Below are 24,334 nucleotides of genomic sequence, written 5' to 3' on the forward strand. Positions count from 1 at the left end.
AATGGCCCTGCTATATATTTATTATGTTTTACATGCTTTAAGATTGTTTTAAAAAGTGTTTTAATGGGATATCTTATTGTAATTTTTATAAATTTTGTACTATATATTGTTTTAACTCTGTGTGTGTGTGTGTGTGTGTGTGTGTGTGTGTGTGTGTGTAAAACTATGTTGAAAGCTGCACTTGGTCTTATACTGGAAGTAAGGTGCGCTACACATGAAAGAAAGAAATTAACCAATCTCTAATTTTTAAGAAGAATTTGTTAAGGTCATATTCCCAGATCGGTTCTTTTTCAGCTTGGCATGTAAAACAAGATTCTGCAGATACACCTTCAAAGTATTATTCAGGTTGCTTTGAAAAAGTGTCCAAAGTAATATTAAAGAAAGAAGAATCTTTCCATTTCGCTGAGTGCTGTTGGGCTAGCAAAGCTCAGGGGCTGCACAGCACCTTAGTTCCTAACTCACAGCAGCTTCCCTGGATTTGCCTGGTGTCCTGTGGAGCCTGTCTAGTCACCTTTGGAAGCTTACTGTACAATTATTGCAATTCATACATGAGTTCAAATTTAATATTCTACTTACCTTGGGATGTCCATGATTTATATTTTCATTGAAAGTATATGGTAAGACTGATGAGCTGAGTACTTAAAATAGCCTATAAAAATGTTGTGTCATCCTGTTCATTTAATTTGACTAAATATAAAGTTATTTCTTTTGCCTTGCAATTAATGTTTAAGACTTAAAATTAGCAAGATTGTAAGTATTTTCAGGTTCTTTGCCTGCATTTGTTATTTTTATGAATGATGTTAGAAAAGCTGTAGAAAACTGATCTCATAATTACTCATTTAGGCTTAAATGAAATAAAGGCTTTTTGGAACATGTTTGTTCAGGTTTAGTAATCAGGAGGTTAAAATAAGCATTCCATGCACACTTTATCATAATGCTTTAAAAATTTTCTTCATGTATTTGGCATCTGGTTTGAGAAGGATAATAACCCATATAATCAGCTTTCAAAATACTGATTATCTAATTTTTTTAAACAAAATCTGTTCTTCCAAATTAATATTCTATACAAATGTTACTTAAGCCAACACAGAAAGGCAATATCAGGCATATGGAAATAGTTTGTCAAGGTCAATCGTTTGTAACCATCATTTGCATTGTTAAGCACATCAAATTAAGCTTATTTTCACTGATTTTCTGAAATGTGAGCAGTGCTATTAGTGAATTTCTTTGAGAAAGAAACATGAACTCAGTGCAGAAAGCTTCCATATAGTTTTCCCAGTAATGTAGTGGTAGTAGCAGTTATGTGCCTTCAAGCAGACTGTGACTTAGGTTGGAAAACCAATTATAGGATACATGGGTCAGCAGTACTATGTGGAAAAAAAAGGAATTTGGGATTATTTTTGATCCTAAAATGAACTTGAGCCAGTAATGTGATGCTGCAGCAGGGAAGGCAAATGCTATTTTAAAAAAAGCATAGTTTCCAAGTCAAGGGAAGTAATAGTCCCACTATATTCTGTGCTGGCCAGACATCATCTGGAGTAATGCATGTCAGCACAGCTGCTGGTGTCCAACAACCACTGTCAGCGACTCAAACGAGTCCTGGGGTTAAATCAGACCCTTGGAGCAGAGCTGGCAAATTTCTAGAAGCAGAAGTGTGGCTCCAAAGTCCAATTTGGGATGACAGCAACTGGATGTCTTCCAGGAACTGAAGCAATGCAGGAACCTCCGGGGACTCACAACAAACCGATGCTGTAGCTTCTTCTGATAAACCACCAGAGAAACTAAGGCCTGTTACAGACAGCCAAAATAAAGCTGCTTCGAGTCACAGTGGAGGTATGGTGTTTCAATGATGCATGCGTCCTAAGAGTCCAGAAGCCACACCAAAGCCACACTCCAGTCTTTAGGGCTGGAGCATGGCTTTGGCGCGACTTCTGGACTCTTAGGACGCATGCATCATTGAAACACCATACCTCCACCGTGACTCGAAGCAGCTTTATTTTGGCTGTCTGTAACAGGCCTAAGTCCTCAAAGTGCTCTTTATTCACAGTGCTATAATACAAAACTAGATCTCTAAAACTCCAAACCATACCAATCCAACTCCTACTTCAAACCCACAAATAATCCCTTACAACCCCTGGGTTTATATAGTCTCCAGACCATGTGGTCTCCCAAACCTAGTGAGTTCAGGTGTGTAACCATGTCATGTGTCTCCTGTGCAATCCAGACACATGGTTTCATCATCCATGGCTACGTGCACTTGGACACTGAAGAGTCCTTGACACAATGAGCTTCAGCTGTGCTGATCAGCCTTGCCACTCTGCTGAATGCTCATGGCCAAACACACACACATCAAGCATTTCCCTGTGTGCTGTGTTTTAACCCTTCAAATCCCTGACAATGCATTCAGTTCTGTCACATATAAGACACATTGAAGCAATTTCAGAGAAGGATAAGGATGATAAGAGAGGTATGGAGAACAAAATATAGGTTGAAGGAGCTGGTCATGTTCTGCTTGGTTAAGAGAAGACTGAGGAGTGACATGATTGCACTTTGTAAATACCTCAAGGGTTTCACAGAGAGAATGGGAGCAAGCTTGTTCTCTGCTTTCCCAGATGATAGGACCAGGTCCAGTGGTTTTGTGTTACAGGAGAAAAGGTTTTGATTGAATATTAAGAAGAAATTCTTCACACTAAGAAAACAATTGCTTAAAGTGATGGTGGGGTCTCTTTCAATCAGCATCTTCAAAAAAAGAAAAAAAGGCTGGACAGTTACCTATTGGGGATGCTTCAGCAGGAGATTCTGCACTGACCAAGTGGTTGGACTCACTGGCCCATGAGGCCTGTTCCAACTTCATGTTTCTATGATTCTATTATTCTAGGTTAATTTTTTGGCTGTTGTCCAGGTAAACGCTTGCATGAAAGAAAGTATCTCTTGTAGACTCTCTTACAATTGCCTTTATCTGCCCTTTCATTTGACCTCCTAGTAAGTGAGAACTGAACTGCAGATCTATTGTTCAAATCAAACATAAAACCACATTTAACCCCTCCTCCAAATATATAGCTGCACCAGAATTGGGGCAGTAGTAAATGATACTGCTATTAAGGAGGGATCAATATACAGTAATTGACCGCCAGAACTATAATGTAAAAGAACATTGCATATTCATTCATATGCATTTGCAAGGTCTTCCCTGAACTGTAGAATAAACAAGGCATTGTCATCATCCCACAATTGTCAGACAGTGTTATGCTGTTATGTAATGAATGTATAAATATCACAATGAGTAGGGCTACTAAGCTTCACAGATTAGCAGAGGCAAAACAGGAGAAGCGGCATTATTTCCAGTGTGGGATTAATACTTTGAATGCAGATTCATTTAAAAAGGCAGTGTAGTTATATGCGTGTAAGAGGCTCAGAGCCAATACAATCCTAGTACCTAATCTGGTCTGAGCCACCCATATTTGTGACATGACCTGGGATAAACTGCATGACCTCTTCCCAGCTCAGTTGGTGTAGCCATGTGGTGTAATAGTAAAAAAGGATGGTATGTCTTTGACCTCTAAGAAAGACATTGGGGATCTAAAGATCCATGCAAGGAGCTCCCAGTATCCAAAGGAGCATTAAGATTGTGTTTCTTGAACTGTAACCGCATGACAAATCTATTTTGAAATGATGGACATTTATCATTAGGTTATGATATAGTATAACAGCCTATCTGAGTTTTTCACTGAGTTATTCATAAATAACATTGAGCATGCTCAGATCCTGGGGAGAGATTGGAAAAGTTATTTACTACAACTCCCAGCATCCCCCCATTGTAGGGGAAGATACTGGCAGTTGTAGCAAATAAAATAAAATCCAAGCAATTTCCTGGGTGTTCCAAAAGCAATTATTTCTATTCCAGTCTATATGATCAGAAAGGTGCAGTTTTTATTATTGCCTACTTTTGTAATCAATGTGCAGGTTATATAATTTTGAATCCTGTGAATTTTTAGACTACAGACTTCCATTTTCTAATGTCAAATTATCCTGACACCATAATATGCCATTTATATAGCTGTGCACAATTATGAAATAGTCTTTGTATAACTGAATAAATTTGGAACCTGATCTAAAACTCTTCTGGGGATATTTTTTTTACCTGGTATCATAAAAAAAGCGAAGAGACTTAAAATTGGTGAGCTTTTAAGATTGTGAGATTGATGTTGTGTGCAGGGAAAAAGAGAAGACATAAAGGTGTCTGGTTCAAGGGTTTGAGAAGAAGAAGGGATGTGGAAGACCTGGTCTGCAGTCAGTTAACATGTAGTACACAAGGGCATACTTGATACTTTGAGAGGCATAAGGCCACAATCACGTGTGCACATTAGAACCTTTTGATTACTAATTGAGAATTAATCTCCATACAATTTTTACTGAAACATTCCTACTATTCACTAGTTACACCTATGTCAATAAATCCCTATCAAATATTACTGGAAATTCCACTCTGGATGCTGGCTGATGGTATTAGTATGTAATCTCCTCCACTGTCCAAACTTCTGAGAAACTGGAAATCTCAGTTTCCCTTTTTTATAGTAAAGTGCTGCAAACATATGGGGTGGGGGCATGCCAGTGTTAGCTCTCTTTTCTTTTCTTTTCAGTTTGCTTTAAAAACACATATACTGCTTTTTTGAGTAATGAGGATACTGGAGTTTCATGGAGAAGAAGAAAGGAGGACAATTGAGCTCAGGCCATCTGGGGATTGGACCACAATGGAAATGAACCTTTGTTGGTCTTCGATTGGAGTTCCATAAGTAATGGCCACTCTGAAGAATTATGCTTGGTGCACCTCTTGAAGCTACTTTGATTTTCATGTGTCTCTTTTTGCCTGGTGGAGGTCCTTTCCATCTGAATGCCACACTTGTTGGCATTCCCCCAGCTCAGAAAGAACCTGTGGGTCTTAGCTGTGAAAAGGCAAAGGCAACCTATTTCCAAATACTGTATGAGAGTTTGGAGTGTGGGGACAATGCAGTTGCTGTGAACATGCAACTTCCCCTGTTACATGTCAGAGCTTCTCTGGTCATTAGTCTGTTTCTGTGTGCAAATGAAAGTATTGATCATGGTCAACAGAAGGTCTTCTATGGCTTGGGTTTAGGGTGTCTCAATGATTGTATCTGTCTGTGCTGGAATGGGTAACTGAGCATTGCCAGGGCCAAAATTTGCCTCCACAGGCTTCACCTACCCTGAAATCAGCAGTCATGTGTTTTGCTGTTTTCTCCCTCAGTGCCTCTCACCCTCATGGTAGTTTTGAGTATCCAGAGGAGGGGCTGTAGAAATGTCCCCAGATCAGCGTCTCCAAATTTTGAGATTTCAAGAGCAAGACTTTTACTGATGATTGATAAGGACATGGGAGTGACTTTTGAGTGGCTGGTCCCACACTGTGGACCTCCCTCTCATGAGGAGGCTAGGTTGGCATTATACTGTATTCTTATTGGCACACTTTTGTTGACCTTTTTGTTTAGACAGGCTTTTGGTTATTAATTGGTTGATAAAGATTACTCTTTTAACAGGAGGGAGCTTTGTACATTTTCATTATTATGTTTTAAATACTTTTATACAGGTTGCGAATCCCTTTTTTGGAATTTTGAAAGTGGAAGTACTTCAAAATTGTCTACATGGGTGGCTGATAGTGACACCTTTGCATCCTGATGATTCAGTAGACACAAACTTTGTTTCATACACAAAATTATTTAAAGTATTATATATAAAATTACCTTCATTATATGTTTATAAAGTGCATATGAAGCAGAAATGAATTTTATGTTCAGACGGGTCCCATCACCAAGATATTTCATTGCTGTTATTGTGTGCCTTCAAGTTGTCTCTGACTTATGGTAAACTTATTATGGGGTTTTCTTGGCAAGACTTTTTCAGAGGAGATTTGCCAATGCCTTGTGTGAGGCTGAGAGAGTGTTACTTGCCCAGGGTCCCCCAGTGGGTTTCATGGCCAAGCTGGGAATTGAAGCCTGTTCTCCAGAGTCGTAGTCCAACACTCAAACCAATGCCATTCTGGCTCCCATATCTCCTTATGCAAATACAAGTATTCCAACATCTGAAAAAATCTGAAATGCAAAATACATCTGGTCCCAGGTATTTTGTAGAAGAGAGACTAAACCTGTATTCTTTTTAATTCTGTGCTGTTTTTATACAGTAGCTCTTCGGTTATTTTCAGTTTGTTCTTTACTGTTTTGATGGTGTTGTAGCTAAACTCATATATATTGTATTTTATTCTGGGTTGTATCCTGCCTCGGGGAGAGGAAGTATTATTATTAATATTATTATTATTATTTCTTTTTAATTGTAAACTGCTTTGGGTCCTGTATGGGATTACTGCCAGGAATTATTGCTCTCTGTTGACCTTTTGCTCCCACTTCTCTTAAAAGACTACTCATTTGCCATGAGACTTTTTGTTCTGTATAAGTGCAACTAGGGGCTCCTCTATATTTGCCAGCATAGTCTGGCCAGCCCCCAGAGTATTCTGGCCCCAAATTCCATCTGAATTCCCCCCTCCCAATGCAGTAAAATTCAGTAGCAATGACCCACACAATTCCTGTGAGCTGGCCAGTGCTGCTGCTGTGGGTGCAAACCACTCTGAGGTCAAAATGACTTGCAGCAACTGAGTGATTTGGCAGGGATGCTTGCAGGGACTGTCTGGGAAGGGAACTGCCTGCCGTTGCCACATTTTGCTCTGGATTTTCTGGAAAACCTAGTGCAAATGAAAAGTCTTTTTAATGCAGAACAAGGGGTAGAAACTCTGAATTGGGTCTAGACACTGGGCTGGAGCAGACAGACAGGAAAATGCTGCTCGATGTTGGGTTTTCTGAAAGCAGATCAAAACCCCACTGTCTGCACGGCCCACTCCCAAGGAGGGCCAAACACCCATGAGCTGTCCACACTATACAGTGTCAAGCAGTGCTGTAGTTGTTTGGGAAATGTCCCCAGTGTCAAAAGTGCAGCTAATATAATTTCCATTCTCCTTAGGATTAATTTTCTAGCTTCATATATTAGAGTTTTAGGAAGAAATAATGATACTCCTGTAATTGCATGCCAGCTGGAAATTACAGTTATCTGTGTCCTTTCTTCTAAACTGAGAGAGAAACAGAAGAGGTTAAATAGAAAATACCGGAACAGACGTTGAAAACAAATTGGGGGAGGGGGACTTTGGCTCTCCGAACCTCAGTCTGGCTGGGAGAGTCTAGGAGCTATCACCCAAAAACAACCCCCCAGCTCTGTTCCTGAATGCTGTATGGGCTGATAATGTTATTTTATTGAAATGTCATAATTATGTGTTCATAGTATTTTTAAATTAATGGTAAGATGGGGTGGGGGACTTTGTTAGGTTGTAGACAAACTATATAGTAATCTCTGCAAATGTATACTCAGAATTAAGTTCCACTGAGTTTAGTGGGACTTATTTTTATGTAAGTGGGTTTAGGAAAACAGATTTTATCATTTTGTCTTGCTGTGTACTGCAGTGTTACATGCCTCTGTGTTCATTCTTCATAAAAATTCCTATAGGTGAGGATGTTTAATATTTAGCCTCTGTTATAGTAGAGTAAAATGTGGTTTTGATATGTTGCCTTGGTGATTTTGAGGAAATAATAACAGGAAGATTTTGAGAAGTTGGTAGATGAAATTATTTGTGGCAGCCTCTCATGCTGAGAGTTTCTAGGTGTTCTGAACCAGAAAATAAAATCCATCACATACAATTAAGGACAACCAAATGATATGAAATTTAGTTATGTGAAGGTAAGTGAAATCATGAACTGGAGTTTGTTTATGTGTTGTCTGGCTTGAAATAACTGATCTTGTTATTTTTCTTCATAGCTCCTCATTAAGAAGTGTATCGTCTGGATCCTCAAGACCTTCCAAAGTGTGTTTGGTGTGTGGGGATGAGGCATCTGGATGCCATTATGGAGTAGTTACTTGCGGCAGCTGTAAAGTCTTCTTCAAGAGAGCAGTGGAAGGTAAATCTTCATGTGGGTTCTTTTTTATATTATTTTCTAATAGTAGTATAAGTAATTGTCATTGCATGTTTCTTCATTATTTAAAAAGAATTGCTGAAACTGACTCAACTGATATATGCATCTTCTGTTTTATCTGGAGAACACCTGGCTGTGGTCTGCTGTATGCCTTTAAGCTTTAATTTTAATTCACATTTGTAATTCTAATTCTTCACAATCATGATTCATTTCTTCTTCCAGATCCAAAGGAAAAAAAAATCAATGTAGCCCCTAATAAACATGTCCAAACATTTCATTAATTGGAGGGGAAGTCTGGGAAGAAACAAGCAAGCAATGTGTCCAACTGTTTCTCAGACATGTGTACAATGTATCTTATATCTAATTTATGCATGAAGATTATACAACTCTCACCCCTCTGTTTCAAGATTGATAATCCTTTGTGTTCTGCTTGTAAAAAAGTCATTGAAAAACACTTGCAGAAGCATAGAGTGAAGAAGCCTGGGTTTTAGATGCATCAAGATATTAGGTTACAGACGCTGAATATATTGGGAACAAGGCATTGGAAGAACAAATGCTTCTAGAACTGCTGCCACACTGCAGAATTAGTGCAGTTTGACACCACTTTACTTGCCATGGCTCTGTCCTAAGGGATCTTGGGATTTGTAGTTTGTTGTGGCACCAAAGAGTTCTCTGACAGAGAAGGGTAAATATCTCTCAAGATATCCCTGAATTCCACAGCATTGAGCCATGACAGTAAAACTAGTGTCAAATTGGATTAATCTGCTGTGCAGATGCAGCCTTCGTTTTCCACAGAAAATAATCTGTTCCAATATTCCATCTTTCCTGCTCCTTTCTACTTAGGTTTTTCTGGTACCACTTCATCTTCTGTCTCTTTATCCTAACAGTGTTTGTGTTATTCCTATCTCTGTTCTGCTTCTCTGTTATTATATTTACCATTTTATAATCTTGCCTCCCTCACTGTGGTGAACTGTTGCTTACCTATCAATGGCTGAAAATAGATGGGTCAAAAGCACCAGCTTCGGGCTGATCTGAGACATGGTGTACAGATGATGCACGAATGATTGATTTTACATATAGAGAATCCAGTCTAAGAAGTTGTGCCAGGGCTGTTGGCAAAATGTTCCTTCTTGGCGGTATGTTTGGGGTGGTGGAGGCCGGCCTTGGGGCCACGTCGTCCAGTCACCATGGTCCTGTGCCACTCGGGGTTCGAATGGCACTGGAGCAGCCAGAGGCCGCTCCAAGCTGCCAGTCTGTTTGACCCCAGTAAATATATGATGGAATGGAGGTGATGGAAATCTGTAGAAGGATGTAGTAGGAAAAACTAAGATTTTCCCTTCCCAAGGACTTTCTTTTTTAATGTTGTGTAATGAGATATTCTTGAAAAAGTGCAGGTTTAATGACTTTTCAATTGTAATGCTGTTTATTTATGATATATTAAAAGTATATGAAAGATTATTTCATGTATTTTTGAGCTTTTTCTCTTTTTTAGTTATCACTTTTTAAATTGTATGCATAGTAACAGAGACATCTGTATTTATTATTTAATTTATATATCACCTTTCTCCCAAATCGGTATTGGAGGTGTTTTACAGTATAAGATTAATTAAACCTGCATGTGCATTCCCTTACAATAGGAATTGTAGTTTATTGTGACACCAGATATTTCTGACTGTGAGGGCTAAATTGCTCACAAAACTACAGTTCCCAGAATTCCATAACATTGAGGCATGGCAGTTAAAGTGGAATCTAACTGGATTATTTCTGCAGTGCTGATGCAGTCTAAAATACAGTTAAACCTGATTGAGTTTACATATAGAGAATCCAGTCTAAGATGAGATAGTAGGTGAAGATAGTAGGTACCTCTGAGTCACGCTTCCTGCACATGCACAGTGGAGATGAGCTCTGAAATAGCTCTTCTGAAGTGCACAGCTTTGAGGGAGAAGGCTGTTAAACTGAAGGCAACTGCACACGCACCTGGAAGGGAGGCGCATGCCAGTTCTACAAACACTGGTTCTGGAAATGCCAACTCTAACGGCCAAGCAGAAAATAATGTTGGATCTGAAACAGCCATGCAACAACCTGGAAAGGAGGAACGCGCAAGATCTGATAACAATGGATATAGCCCTCTATCAGAACAGGGTAACAGTTCTAATGAGGAGGAGACTTGAGACAAACTATCAAGGTTATTAAAGGATTCCAATATAACAAATAAACACCAATTCATAACATGAATGGAAAAAATGTATGATGACATGCCCATTTTATCCAGACAAGATGTAGAAATAGAAGATGATGAGGAATATCAGGAGTTCTCTTTAACTAGTACAATTAGGCAATTAATTAACCAGGAACTACAATACATATTATAGGGACAGCAAAGGCAAAGATGGATGTCCCAACAAGTTCATGTTTAACACAAGAAACAAAAAGATAAAAGTGATCAAAAAAATGAATTGTGGAATGCTTTCCTAAACATCAGGCAAACAAAAGAAAAAGAGGACAGGGTTGAAACCAAATTAAATACAAAAAGGAGGCTAGATGATGAGGAATCAATTCCACATAAGTGTATAAAGAAAACCAAACACGGTCTAAGGAGATGGAGTTAGACCAAGCGTTACAACAGGACGGAATGATAGATAATTTAGAGCAGGGGTTGGCAACCTCCGGCCCATGGGCCAGATCCAGCCCCCGGAGGCCTTCGTTGCGGCCCCCGGGGGCGGTTGCCGCCGCCGGGTGAAAAAATAACGGCGCCCAGTGCGGCAAAAAGCCGCGCTGGGCGCCACCATTTTTCGCCCAAAATGGTGCCGAACTCTCCTTCGCTGGAGGTCTTTAAACAGAGGCTGGATGGCCATCTGTCGGGGATGCTTTGATTTAGATTTCCTGTATGGCAGGGGGTTGGACTGGATGGCCCTAGTGGTCTCTTCCAACTCTACGATTCTATGATTCTATGGTTCTCCCAGGTAAAAATACAGTGGTACCTCGGGATACGAAATACCCAGGTTACGAAATTTTCGGGATACGAAAAAATCCCATAGGAAATCATTGTTCCGGGTTACGAATGTTTTTTCGGGATACGAAGAAAATTTTTGGTGCTTTTTTCGGCTTTTTCGCACGAAACGCGGCTTTTCCCCATTAGCGCCTATGGCAATTCGGCTTACGAAGGCTTTTCGGGTTACGAAAGCGGCCGCGGAACGAATTAATTTCGTAACCCGAGGCACCACTGTAATATTGAGCCAGGACTGATTTCAAAAGATTTATTTAATCTGTATTTCATACATTCTAGCATATATTACTTTTTGTCTGCATCATTTATTATCACAACCTTTTAGTTTATGTTCCCTTCTGCTCTCTTGTTAATTCACCACTAATGGAGCCAGTATTTTTCCATTAGAGGCTGACGTTTCTTTAATTCATTTTCTCAAGCTCAGTGCCTCCTAGAATTCAATATTATTTCATGCGACTGTCCCACAATATCACAGTATCTGTATGTTTTCAAATATCTCCCCTCTGACATCCAGTCACAATGGAAATAGCAAATTGTAGCAATGTGGAACTTGTGGAAATGAATCCGTAATTGGCTAGAACATGCTTTGAGTGTGTCAATTAAGGTATAGATGTTGGTTAGGGCTGATACAGACCAGCACAATATGCCAGCTTCCCGGCAGCGCGGGGCCGTGGCGTACGGATGATGCATGCTCCAATGCCACCCTGAAGTTGGCGTCATGCTGCCCAGATGGTGGTCAGTGTTACTGCACTCCAGCGATGCAGCTTTCATACACCACACACCACAGAAGTTCTGAAAAGGCTCTGCCATGATGGAAAAACCACCCTTTTCCCAGTGCAAAAAAGGAGCAGCATTTTGCCTTCTCTTTTTGCGTTGGAAAAAAGCTGGAGTGAGGCCATAGCATGTAGTTTCTGTGCTGCCCACCCAGCTTTTTTAGGGGTGGTGTCACGCCACTCCTTAGGACTGGAGCGTGGCTTTGGTGCGGCTTTTGGACTCTTAGGACGCATGCATCATTGAAATACCATACCTCCAAAGTGACTCGAAGCAGCTTTATTTTGGCCTGTCTGTAACAGGCCATAGATTTCATTTTCAGAGGATGTAGATGTTTACTGACTAGGTGGAAAGCTGGAAAGTTAAGCCCCTAAGAATTCTTGGTTCAGCATCAGCATGGGAAGATTGGAGTATAAGGTGTTTGCAGTAGCTTATAAGTACTGCATGTTATCTCTTTCACTAGGGTACTTGCTGGATTTAAATGCTTTTTTTTTTTAGCAAAGTTTGGAAGCAGAGTTTGGTGGGTGACAATCCACAGAAGGGGTGACAGCCTGGTGGGGCCCTCGTCCTGCTGTAGATATAGGAAAAGCGTGCCCCTCATGGCTTTGCTGTTATCTAGCTCCCTCCCTGGGGAGGGATTTGAGGCAGTAGCTGTGAAGGGGTGAGTGTTCCAATTGTGGCTTCATTGCCACTAGACTCTGTCCCCAGGGAAAACATGACCCTTGTGACTTCAGGGAGGGAGGGAGCCAGGTCAGTGACCAAGCTACATGCTGTCACCTCTTAGCAGCCCCTCCACACTGGGTGGGAAAGTGACAGCAAGGGTGATGGAGGGGCAAGTGCACCCCTCATGGCTTTCTTCCCATGGAGAAAGCCAAGCCAGTGACAAAGCCACGAGGGGTGAACAGCGGAGGAGAACAGGGGCCGAGGCAGTCTGCTGCTGCCTTCCACCCTTGGCAGCTGACCTGCACTAGGTGTCATCAAGTCTGGTGATGCCACTGCTTGGAAAAGTTACCTTTCTGGACTATAGCTCTTTCAACTCTTAGCCAGAATGGGCACTTTTCCAAGATCTGGCTGAGGACATCTGCAGCTATGCAGTCAGGGCAGATTGTGAATTCTGTTTGTGTGCCATCCAGCCTTGGCAGTCTCCTTACCTTTGCTGGCAAAAGTGGTCTCCTACTTGATGGTGAGCAGAAATACATAGATAGATCAGACTGTTACCTGTCTATGCCAGTAGTTTTTTTTTTTGTTTCTCACAAAATGTTGTTTTCTCTCAAATTATGCATTTCTAAATGCATTTTGTCCTAAAGTGTGCATTGTTATGCATTTGTTGTGTACCTTGGAGTAATTTCCGACTTACAGTGACCCTAAAGCAAACCTATCATGAGGTTTTCTTGGCAATATTTGTTCCAAGCAGATTTGCTGTTGAGGCTGGGAAAAGAGTGACTTGCCAAAAGTCACCCAGAGAGTTTCTATGGCCAATCGGGGATTTAAACTCTCATCTCCTCAAGTTCTTGTCCAACACTGAAACCACTATACCATGCTGGGCTTTTTCTCATGTATGTATGTATGTATGTTTTTGGTGCCAAGATCTGCACTGCAAAATTAGGAGGAGACATATGCACAATTGCATTCTGGCTCACACACTAGTCTGGACTAATGAACTCTGCCATGTGTTAAGTTCAAAGACATAGCCATGTTAAATCAGAAAATCTATGTGCAAGAGATCTTGCACTACCGCCTTTGAGACTAACTAAGCTCCAAAACACATTGCAGAAATAATCCAGTTTGAGGCCGCTTTAACTGCCCTGGCTCAGTGCTAGGGAATCTTAGCATTAAACCAGGGCAGTTAAAGCAGCCTCAAACTGAATTGTTTATGCACTGTATTTTGGACCTGAAAGAAAAAAAGCTGGTAGCATGTGCTTTTTGTGGACTTGAGTCTGTTACCTCAGATGCATGTGTTAAGATGTTTGCATTTCTTTTCTTTTTTTTAAAGCATTGGTATTAAACTGCTTGTAATTTTATTGATAGTTTGATTATATTTTTAACTTTTGTACAATGTGGTTTTTGCTGTAGCTTTCTAACTTTTGTAAGCTGCCTTGAGTCACAGACCAGGAAAGAGGCAGGAAAAGAACAACCATAACCTCAGGCCTCAGAGAAGAATCCCTCTTTTGACTATTTTTTTTTAAAAAAAGATCTTCCTCAGATGGTAGATTCCATCCAGATTGGCTTAATGTTGCATTTTCCAAAATAAAACAATAACAATAACAACAAAGTGGATAGCTGTGCAGGTGATGCATTTTGGAGCAATGGAAAGTCCACTGGATTCCTCTCTCCCCCTCATGAGACCAAGTATGGCTATCTTTGATTTAAAATTAAAACATTTTTATTGGAAAACTGTTTATCTTCTTCATTGTATCTACAAATACCTTCCCTACCACCTGCTTGCTTACTTTGAAAGAAATCTCTAATTATGGAATGTTTTGGGGAGGAAAAGGTTTGGGTAGATTAGCTTGGAAAGTGAGCTCTCCAATTAACCTTTGTCCTGAATGCTCTGGTTCACTGGGTCATTGAATCACGACCTTTATCTGCACATTTGGAAACAGGTGAATATCAGCTTTATGAAGGAAGAGCAGTTTTATCCATCTGTAAGTCAGGAAGTTTCACATTTCTTCTAAATGTAATTTGATACATGGAGCCAAGAACCCAATCATTTATTCTCTGCCACATGAATCCAGAAGTAAGACACTTCTGTTAGCCCGTGCACCATGTAATGCATGCAAATGCTATGCTTAACAATGCTAGCTGAAACTGTGAAAGTGATAGGTGCTTATTTGCTCTGATATTGTGTCATTATAATGATATACTATTGGGAGAAATTAATAACAGCACTCATTGTTTAGTATGCACTTGCACCTAAAATCAAAAACTAATGAAAGCCAACACTGTCGGAAAGTAATAATTTTACATTTGCCATCATAAAACAGAATAGCCTAGCAATAAGGAGAAATTTCTGCAGAATCAAATATAAAAAGGCAAATTGCAAGATAGGTACTTTACAGAGTTTGGAAACTGGAAAAGATATCTCATATTTGTTGTTCTGCCACAGGGTCACCTTGTAGCTACCTGTGTGCAGTTCATTTTGTAGCATGAGGCAAAGTCATATGAGAATACAGTAGTATATTTTTACACTGATTATAAATACACAAATACTGTTGCCCTCAATAAGAGCATGACAACCACTGTTTAATCTTGATTAATTTGGAGAGAATGAAGTGTGATTTATTACTTGATCACTGATCTAGTCTTTCACAGTTCTTATTACGAAGGGAAATGTATTCCCAGATTTGGAGAAAACTTCAACCTTGTAGATTAGAGATTTAAACAAGAACAGGGCTTTCTTGCTTTTATTTTTGTAGGTGGCCATTTTATTAATTTGACAAATTTAAACTAAAATGTTTTAAACACCTGGTGAGGAAGAGGAGCCTACATCAGGACCTATATTATGCAATGGTGTAAATAGAAAAAAATATTGCAGATAACATTTGTCTTAATTCTCAGGCTCTTTCAAACTATGTAGTCATACACTGTAATTCCACTTTAACTGTCCTGATTGATTCATATGGAATCCTGGATTTGTAGTTTGATGAGACACTAAAGCACTCTGGCTGCCAATTATAAATGCCCCTCTTAAACTGTAGATTCCAGAAATCCATTGGATAGAACCATGGACGTTATAATGGAACCATAGCATTATAATTGTGTTGCGTGACAGGGCCCCTGTTTTTTTCTCATTTAATCAAACATTCTCAGGACCATTTCCTCATAAAAGAAACAGACATGGAAAATTATTTTTGTACTTGTACAGGCCATACATATCCTAATTTATGGGGTCAGTCAGATGCAAGTGCGGCAAGAGAATTTTTTCACCTTCACCCATAGTCTCATGGCAGCAACCTCTCCACGTGCACTTGGAAAACATTCTTGTATTATGTCAACTTCCCTATCCTCTTATACCTGGGGTCAGACTTCCCAAATTGTTCAGCACAATACCCTGAGCTTTCTGTGAGGGACTCCTACAGAATTGAAACAACAGAGTTTGGGGGGAGGGGAAGCACTTTTTAAACTTCAGAGTTCTACTGTCAATGTGGCCACTGCTGTGATTATTCATATCAGTCAGTTGCTGCCTCTACAGCCACTGCGACCTCCTCCTAATCCTAAAGTTGGGTGAAGGTGACCAATTACGCCTTAATTCTGAAAGAAATTCTGAGTTGTAAAAGCAAGGAGAATTTGAGACTCAGAACAGTCTAGAAATGCAGCAGTCCTCCTTGACAAGGAGGAGAGAGTATTTTTCTAATTGTAAAGAATTTGGGGAGTGTTCCCCAACCTGCAGCTAGAACCCTAATTCAAAAACTCTTTTTGTGGTGATTTCTAATCTGCAAAGCAGAGACTTTGCTTAGGTTGTTAACACTGTGTGGTCAGGAATTAGATCTGAGTTTGGATTGAAGGGTGTCCTTGACATATTTTGGATAGCCAAGAAGTGCTAGCTGGAGCAAGAATATACCTGATGAGAAAAAATGCACCCTGACCAGTTATACAAATTCTCATTTGGAAGCAAAAAAATTAGTGATTCTATTCCTCCAGTGAAAAAACAGCAACAACAAAGTGTTTGGGCTTGAGGAAGAGGAAGAGGAGGTTCCTGAGCAGGAGTTTATTTAGCACCCACCCAGATGATGCCTACAGCAGGATGTGTTTCTGCTGTAAGGCCACCAAGGCCAAGATGATTTGATCCTGACAGTTGTTAGCTGCCTGCAATAAGGGGACTCTGGCTCCTCAGGTATAAATAAAAGGTGTGCGTCTCCATGCTCTTTTCCATCACTTTGGCAACATATCTGACACTGAACATAATGTGAACATATGATTTGCATAGTCCGCGCCAGCTGAGAACTCCTGAGCTCAAGCCATCTGCCGGACTCAGCCTTTCTGTTGTTGGACGACAGATACACACCACTTCTAATGCTGTGTGATTGTCATATACATATGCATGAATATCTGTTTTTTTTTCTATGTGTCAGTCTTTCGGGTCATGAGATTGGTGTCATCTATTCATTGCAGCAAATATATCATTGTCTTCCTACCGAATCAGGTCATTGATCCATCTAACCCTACTACTGAAAAGTAAGTGGGATTATTCAATGGACTATATTATGTGTCCATGCCAAGAGGTGCATTTCCTCAAAGCATTAGTTTTTAAACTGAGGCTGACACATGGAACCAACACTTTGTAGAGTGTAGGAATGGCAGTTCCCAAATCCACAAAAGTTTGGCTTGTTTAAAAGAAAAATAGACTATGCTGTCATAGGGGTGGGATTCTTGAGGGAATGAGCACACCCCTAGCTTCACTCAGTTGTTAGCTCTCAAACCCTAATATGCCATGTCATGCCATAACTGAGATTATTGGAAGGATCAAGGAAAACTGCTTCTGTATCATGCGCTCAAATCTGGACTCTGTCTTCCATTAGCTATACATGACAATACCATAACATTTCTTATGCTGCTGTAATATAAAATATTAAATATGAGTACATGACACTAACATTATTCCCAAATATGAGTAGATTTGGGAACACACGTGGAAGTCGCTTCTGCAAGTTAGCAATGAACAAACAAGATTTATTTTTCAGATTTATGTTGTAGTTAGTGTTTCAATAAGCAGTGCTTCCAGCATTCAGTTAACCAAATGTTCTCCTTTTGACTGAGTAAAAGTATTTTTTAACAACTTCTTCAAAAGTCAGTTCTTTATGCCAGTGCTTTCCCATGTCCCCCTTGCTCATTTCTCATGGATTTGTTCTATTTCAGCAGTGTTTCTTCTTGTCCTGTCTAGGTTTTGCCAGATAATTGTATTTCAAAAATCAATCAGAAGTTGAAATAGCTTCCCTCAAGTGTATTCAATTTGCCCTACATTTTGATGGGGCCCTTTCACACTACACAATTATAGGTGTTTTATTCATTTTTAACTTCCATGGCTACATCTTGAGGAATCCCAGTTGGCAATTTGAGAAGGCACTAATCTCTCTGTCTAAACTACAAATCCCTAAATTCCACTGGATGCAACCATGGGAGTTGGATTCATTGTGCTTTACTTGTGCAGAGTAAAAAAAAAATATTCAGTATCTTTTAAAAAAAAACAGATCATGTGGTGTAGCGGTTTGAACTCTGGAGCCCAAGGTTTGAATCCCCACTCAGTCATAGGAACCTACTGAGGAACCTTTGGCAATTCACATTCTCTCAGACTCAGAGGAAGGTAAAGAGAAACCTTTTCAGGACAAATCTTACCAAGAAAACCTAGTGTTAGGATCGCTTTAGGGTCACAACAACAATGTAAAGAAAACTTAAATTTCCCCTGACACTTATCACAGCATCAGGATTTCTCTTCCCTGCAGTCTTCTCACCCTCTGCAAACATGCTAGAACATGTTATTTTTTAAATGCTTTGTGGCGGGGGGGGGGGAGCATGTGTGCTCATGGATTGTGTGCTCATAGTTCAGCGAATTTACGTGAATTCGAATTGCGTTCGAACTGACTTCCCATTGCCCGAAAATAGCTTGCCATTGCCCGAAATTGCGTATGATCACCTCTCACGAAATAACATGAAACCCTATGATTGCATTCGGACTGACTTCCCATTGCCCGAAATTGCGTGTGGTAGTCTATCACGCAATAACGTTAAACCCCATGATTGCGTTCGGATTGCCATTGGATTATACTTCCAATTTTCCTTGTCTGATAACGTCCAGTGAGTATAGTATCAATGAAGGATGCAACCCAAAGCCCCTTCCATATTCCTGCCCCTTCCTGGTTAAGCCAGATTTATTAGCATTAATAGCTACATGGCTTTTGTATGTAAAAAAAAATTCAGCTGCTTTACAGATCTGCAAAATAAATCCATTTTTAAAGTCACAGGAGACTAGCCTTCCCCAAGTTGGCAACACTATAACTTCAATCCCATTTTGGGAGAAAGGCAAATTCAACAAACAAGATGTGTACACTTAGACAAAGGACACCCCTACTCCCCCCAAAACCTCCAAATGACTGACAGACTACATCAAGGCTAATTATGTGGTTAAATGCATTATTGTAAGTTAACTAATGCCCACTTAGAGGTGTCCGAAGCATGAGTCTGGCTTTGTGCCCTGTTGTGTCAGCATTGTAGGCATTAATCATTATACTCATTATGAGGGTTAACTGACCATTTCTCAGCAGTAGTGAAAATAGAGGTCATCAGTCTTTCTTACTGAACCAAGGAGAAGATCTCTCACAAACCATATTAATCATTAGTTCAGCATTGTACAACTCTTGCTCTGGATTTTTTTTTCACTGGGAATTTTAACTTCTTCCCCCTCCCAGTCCATACCATCTTAACATGCTATCTTAATTATCGTCTCATGTGTATGTGTGCATATGTGCATGCACAAGCACCCAAGCAAGGGAGAAATAATTCAGCAAAGCCTAGAGCACTTTAATTGGTCACTATGGTTTCCTGATACAAAGCCACAGTTCCGTAGAGAGCCAGTTCTTTTTACACTTCTTATGTTAAATTCTAATGAATTAGGGTGCTGTATTACAATCTCTCATTTTGGAATGTCTCAGTTACATTTGGAATGTAGTTTGGTGAATGGAGCAGTTAAGCATCAAGGCGGACAAAAAACAGTCAGATTAGTCTCAGAATATGAGATTTCCTTTTAAACTATTTGTGTTAGAGGCTTTAAAACAAAGATCATTTTCAGACTTTTATTTTTACACTGTGAAGATTCATCTTTCAAAGCTATGATTTTTCCAGTGCATGAAATACCGAGACAATAAAAAAAATGTTATGAAAGATGTTTCCTCGTTGGTTTTGGTAGCAGTTTTAAAAAATCTTATTAGATCAGAAATGGACAGATGTTTCTGGAAAGCATGCCTAGGTTTCTGATTTCTTTCTTTCTTTTTCCTTTAACCTTATTTAACATTCCACTTTTCTTTCAACATGGCACCTATGTAGCACCCTGCTTACTATGTAGCATCCTAACTGTAACAAAATGCACTCACAAACTTTTTGGGATTCACTCTTAAGGCCAGGAATCCGCATTGAGTGAAGCAGTGTCAAGCCAAAATTGAATTACTGTACTAGTCCCAGTTATAACAGATCGATTGAATCAATGGGAATTACAGAAGTGTTGATTTGCCATTATGGTTCTGTTCAAGTTAGGAATAGCAATTGAATTTAGGTCAGGGCATAAACTGTTCATGGAGGAGATTTTTTTTCCTCCCCGAATTGAGACCTAGTTGAAAGAGAGTGGAGAATCAGTATATTTTGAGCCAGGTATTATTCATTACATCCCTTTGCTTAGATTGCTGTTATATGATTTGAGTTTTCAGCTGTATTTTAAGGTTATATCTAAATTTCCACAGTGCCCCCCCCCCCCCACCATCGGCATAGAGAGTGAAGGCAAGGAGTTGGAATGTGATTGTTGTTCCATACACTTCCTGCATCTTAGGTTGTTTGAACAATACTTGGCAAACAACAGAAAAAACAGCAGCTTGTAGAAAGCTTTTTATTTAGCCCACTACACTGAAGACACCCTTGAGCTGTGCTTCTCAGCTAGAGCCAATTATTTGAGTCTGTGTGGACCAAACAAAATAAAATAAAGTTAACAGAAGACAAAACTGGAAAAAATGTCCAACTCTGGGCTTTGAGAAAAATCTGTTTTAGTAATGGCCTAGCTTACATTGTGGGATGCAGTGGCTCAAGTGGTTAAGACGCTGCCTGTTGATTGCAAGATCGGCAAGTTGGCAGTTCAAAGCCTGGGTGCCGCATGATGGAGTGAGCTCCCATCACTAGTTCCAGATTCTGCCAAGCTAGCAGTTCCAAAGCATGCAAATGCAAGTAGATAGATACCACTTTTGTGGGAAGGTAAACAGCATGCTGTGCAGTCATGCTGGCCACATGATCACAAAGTAGACTCTGATAATGCTGGTTCTTTGGTTTAGTAATGGAGATGAGCACCGCCCCCTATAACTGGACACGACTTGACAATCTTGTCAGTGGGAGTATCATTACCTTTACTTTAGCTTATGTTGCTTGCATGAAAACAGAGAAAATGCATACAGGAATTCTGTGTAGCTATGTATGTTGGCATTGCTGTTATGTATTTGCTGAGTGCTGGCACTGTGTGAAGCATTAAATGGCTATTAGTTTTGCTTACTATGTAGCATCCTGACTAACAAAATACATACTTTTGATGGTATTATATAACATGCACCAATATTAACACATTGAGTGCCAGTGAACTAAATTTAATTGAATATTAATATTTATCCTTTTAATTAAAAAAATCTCAAAAATAACAACAGATACAACAAAATCAACAGCTAAAAATAATAAAACAATAAAGTACAGAGAAGCAATTAATTAAAAAGCCATAGTTAATTAAAAATATTAGGAATTAGGAAGATACCTGAGCAAACAAATAGGTTGCAAGTTGATACACCCAAGTGGGAGGCTGCTCTATCTCAGTGAAAATATTATTCCATGTGGTAGACACCACAGCAGTGAAACATAATAATAATAATAATAATAATAATAATAATAATAATAATAATAATAATAATAATTATTATTATTATTATTATTATTATTTTCCCCCTTCTCCCAGGTGGATCGAGGCAGGATTACAACCCAACAGTAACAATAAAATACAAGAATAAAACATATAATTTCAAACATTAAAACAGTTAAAAACAATACAGTCAACATTTATAAGATAAAATGTTCTGATCCTGGATAGAAGAGTGAATGATGTTGTTACAGAAGATTGGGTGGATAGGTCTGCCCTCTTGAAACCCTCCAAGGAGGTAATAAGACGGATCTCTTCTGGGAGGTTGTTCCATAGTACAGGAGCTACTGAGGTAAAGGTTCTTTGGGAATTTGAGACCAGTCTGGTTGGATGTACTTCCAACAGATATTTCCTGGAGGTTCTGAGAGTGCAGGACGGATTATACAGGGAGAGGTGTTCCTTTAGGTAACTTGGGCCTGAGCCATGTAGGGCTTTATAGGTGATAACCAACACCTTGTATTGCGCCCGAAGCTAATAGGTAGCCAACGAAGATCTTTCAAAATAGGTGTTAAATGATCAAATTTCGAAGAACCAGTGACCAAATTGGCTGCCATATTTTGTGCTAATTGAAGCTTCCGAACTTGGTACAAGGATAGCCCCATGTAGAGCGCATTGCAGAAATCAAGGCGAGAGATCACCAGTGCAAGTACCACTGCTTCAAGGTCCTTTCACTCCAGGTAGGTAGTGGGCAAATCAACCGAAGTTGGTACCAAGGACTCCTGGCTGTCGCATCTACTTGAGATGACAATTGTAGTGATGAGTCCAGGAGTACTCCCAAACTGCGAACTTCGTCCTTTAGGGGAAGTGTGACCCCGTCCAGGACAGGTTGACTAATTTCCTTCCCAGGACCTAGGGAACCTACCGCTAGTACCTCCGTTTTCTCTGGATTCAACTTGAGTTTGTTTTCCCTCATCCAGCCCATTACTGACCCCAGGCAGGCATCCAGAGGAGAGATGCCATCCCTAGTCACTGCAGCAGTCAGAGACATAGAGAAATAAATCTGGGTGTCATCAGCGTACTGATAACACTGCGGCTCATGTCTCTGGATGATCTCTCCCAGTGGCTTCATGTAAATGTTAAATAGCATGGGGCTAGGTTCATCTTGCTTTGCCTAACGGCTATACTGTACTAATCTACCATCTTATAATATGCTGTAAGAGTCATAAGGATTTGTGCTGTACAGACAGGTTTGTGGGAATAGAATGCTCTGAAGAGTTTGAGGACACAACCACTTCTTTGCCCCCTTCTGCCTTGCACAGACCTTTGTGTAACCAGGCATTGGTCTGTCTTCCTGTTACAGTAGTGCCGATGTGGCATGAATGATAATGTCCAGTTTTTATTATTAGAACCTGTCGTCATTTTTTATTTGCCAGCACAGTGGGCTTTAAATTAGATAGATGAGGAAGAATTTAAAAGAGGCTTCCATGCATTCTCAGAAATTGTATTTTGTTATAAAACTGTGCTCAAATCAGTACGAAAGGAGAAGACCCAGAGTTTACTGCTACACAATCATAAATGTTTTTTCTAGTCCATATCCCTTCAGAGGGATAATGTGTATTTTCTCTGTCCTGAGTTGACAGATCTGAGCGAATGTCCTGCAGGTACACCACTGCTTCCTATGTTCTCACAAACTGTGTAGGCATGGAATACTACTAAATTGAGAATTATGAATTATTTTCTTACATAAGGATGCTTTATTTCACATAATGAATTTTGTTTCACAGCACGCTTTTACTAAGTCCTGTGGCTTAAGCCCTACTAGCAGCCATCCACTAGCATGACAGAACTTTCGTCCTCCTCTTTGCAATCCTCTGGAGCTAGTTTTGAAGATGTATGGGGACTGCAAATTGAAGAGGAATTACCCTGCTATTCTGACCACAGCGGCCATTTCATCAGGGAAACAATCACACTGAACCCTGCTCCCTTCTTTGTTTTGTGATGGGATGCAAACTGAAATAATAGCAATCTGAAAAATAGAAGTGGGAAGTTTTCATTTATAAGCAAAAGAACTTCAATCCTTCTTCTTGCTATCCCCACTTGCATTTGTAGAGGAATAATTTATACTGTATTGGTGTATTTGGTTCTGTTTGTCTCTCTATTACACAGTTATAGAATTTTTCTGAGTTTTGGCCTTTCATTTTCTGCTACTTTCTGATTTAAAAAAAAATCCACTACATAAATTATGCCCTATTAAGTTTCTACAGTAATTGTTTTTGAATGTTGGCTTTGGCTATATTCCGATTCTGAAAACCTCACACTGCTTCAGAGTATAAATAAGTGGGAACAGTCTAATCAACGCTATGAAATGCTTTACTACATTTCATTATAACCTACTTCCTGAAGCTGAAAAACCTTTTAATACACAAGATTCGTTTGCTTTAGTTTTTGGTTCAGCATCTGTGACATTTTCACACATTTTTACATAGTTCACAGTAAAAAAACACTTCTTTGTTATACTGACTCCATTTAAAAGAAAAATCAGGATATGTTTTATGGAATATTATTCCATCAGTGTATTGGGAAAGAATGCTAGAGTTACACTTCACAGTAGGGCAGGCAAAGCAAAAGGAAAATCAGGATTTGCAGATAGACCTTGGGGTGATGTGCAACAGATCTAGAAGTGATTTCTTACTCCCAGTTGTCTCATAGCAGTAATTCAAATTAGTTCCTCAAAACTAGGGTGCTGAAGAAAAACACCTGAAGGAGAAGCAAGAGTGGAGATTTTTCAAAAAGATTTGTGAATATGGGTTGTGGTCACTAATTTATTGGATTTGCTAGTGATCAGAGGCATTCTCAATCCTTATCTAGAGTATGGTCCAAAACACACTGCAGAAATAATAATAATAATAATAATAATAATAATAATAATAATAATAATAATAA

The 24,334-nt window shown here is 39.6% G+C and overlaps 1 protein-coding gene across 5 annotated transcripts in view; it reads left to right on the forward strand.

The window, feature by feature from the left end:
* The window catches only part of NR3C2 (nuclear receptor subfamily 3 group C member 2), a 192,896-nt gene that overhangs the window by 96,466 nt on the left and 72,096 nt on the right, over positions 1 to 24,334 (forward strand). For 4 of the 5 annotated variants that reach the window (XM_042466730.1, XM_042466732.1, XM_042466728.1 and 1 more), the window contains one exon: positions 7,867 to 8,018. In XM_042466730.1, the coding sequence (XP_042322664.1) occupies positions 7,867 to 8,018 (152 nt within the window). The remainder of the gene's footprint in view (positions 1 to 7,866; positions 8,019 to 24,334) is intronic. The other variant, XM_042466729.1, reaches the window with a different exon arrangement.

This window comes from Sceloporus undulatus, chromosome 5 (genome assembly GCF_019175285.1).
Source record: "Sceloporus undulatus isolate JIND9_A2432 ecotype Alabama chromosome 5, SceUnd_v1.1, whole genome shotgun sequence".
NCBI lineage: Eukaryota > Metazoa > Chordata > Lepidosauria > Squamata > Phrynosomatidae > Sceloporus > Sceloporus undulatus.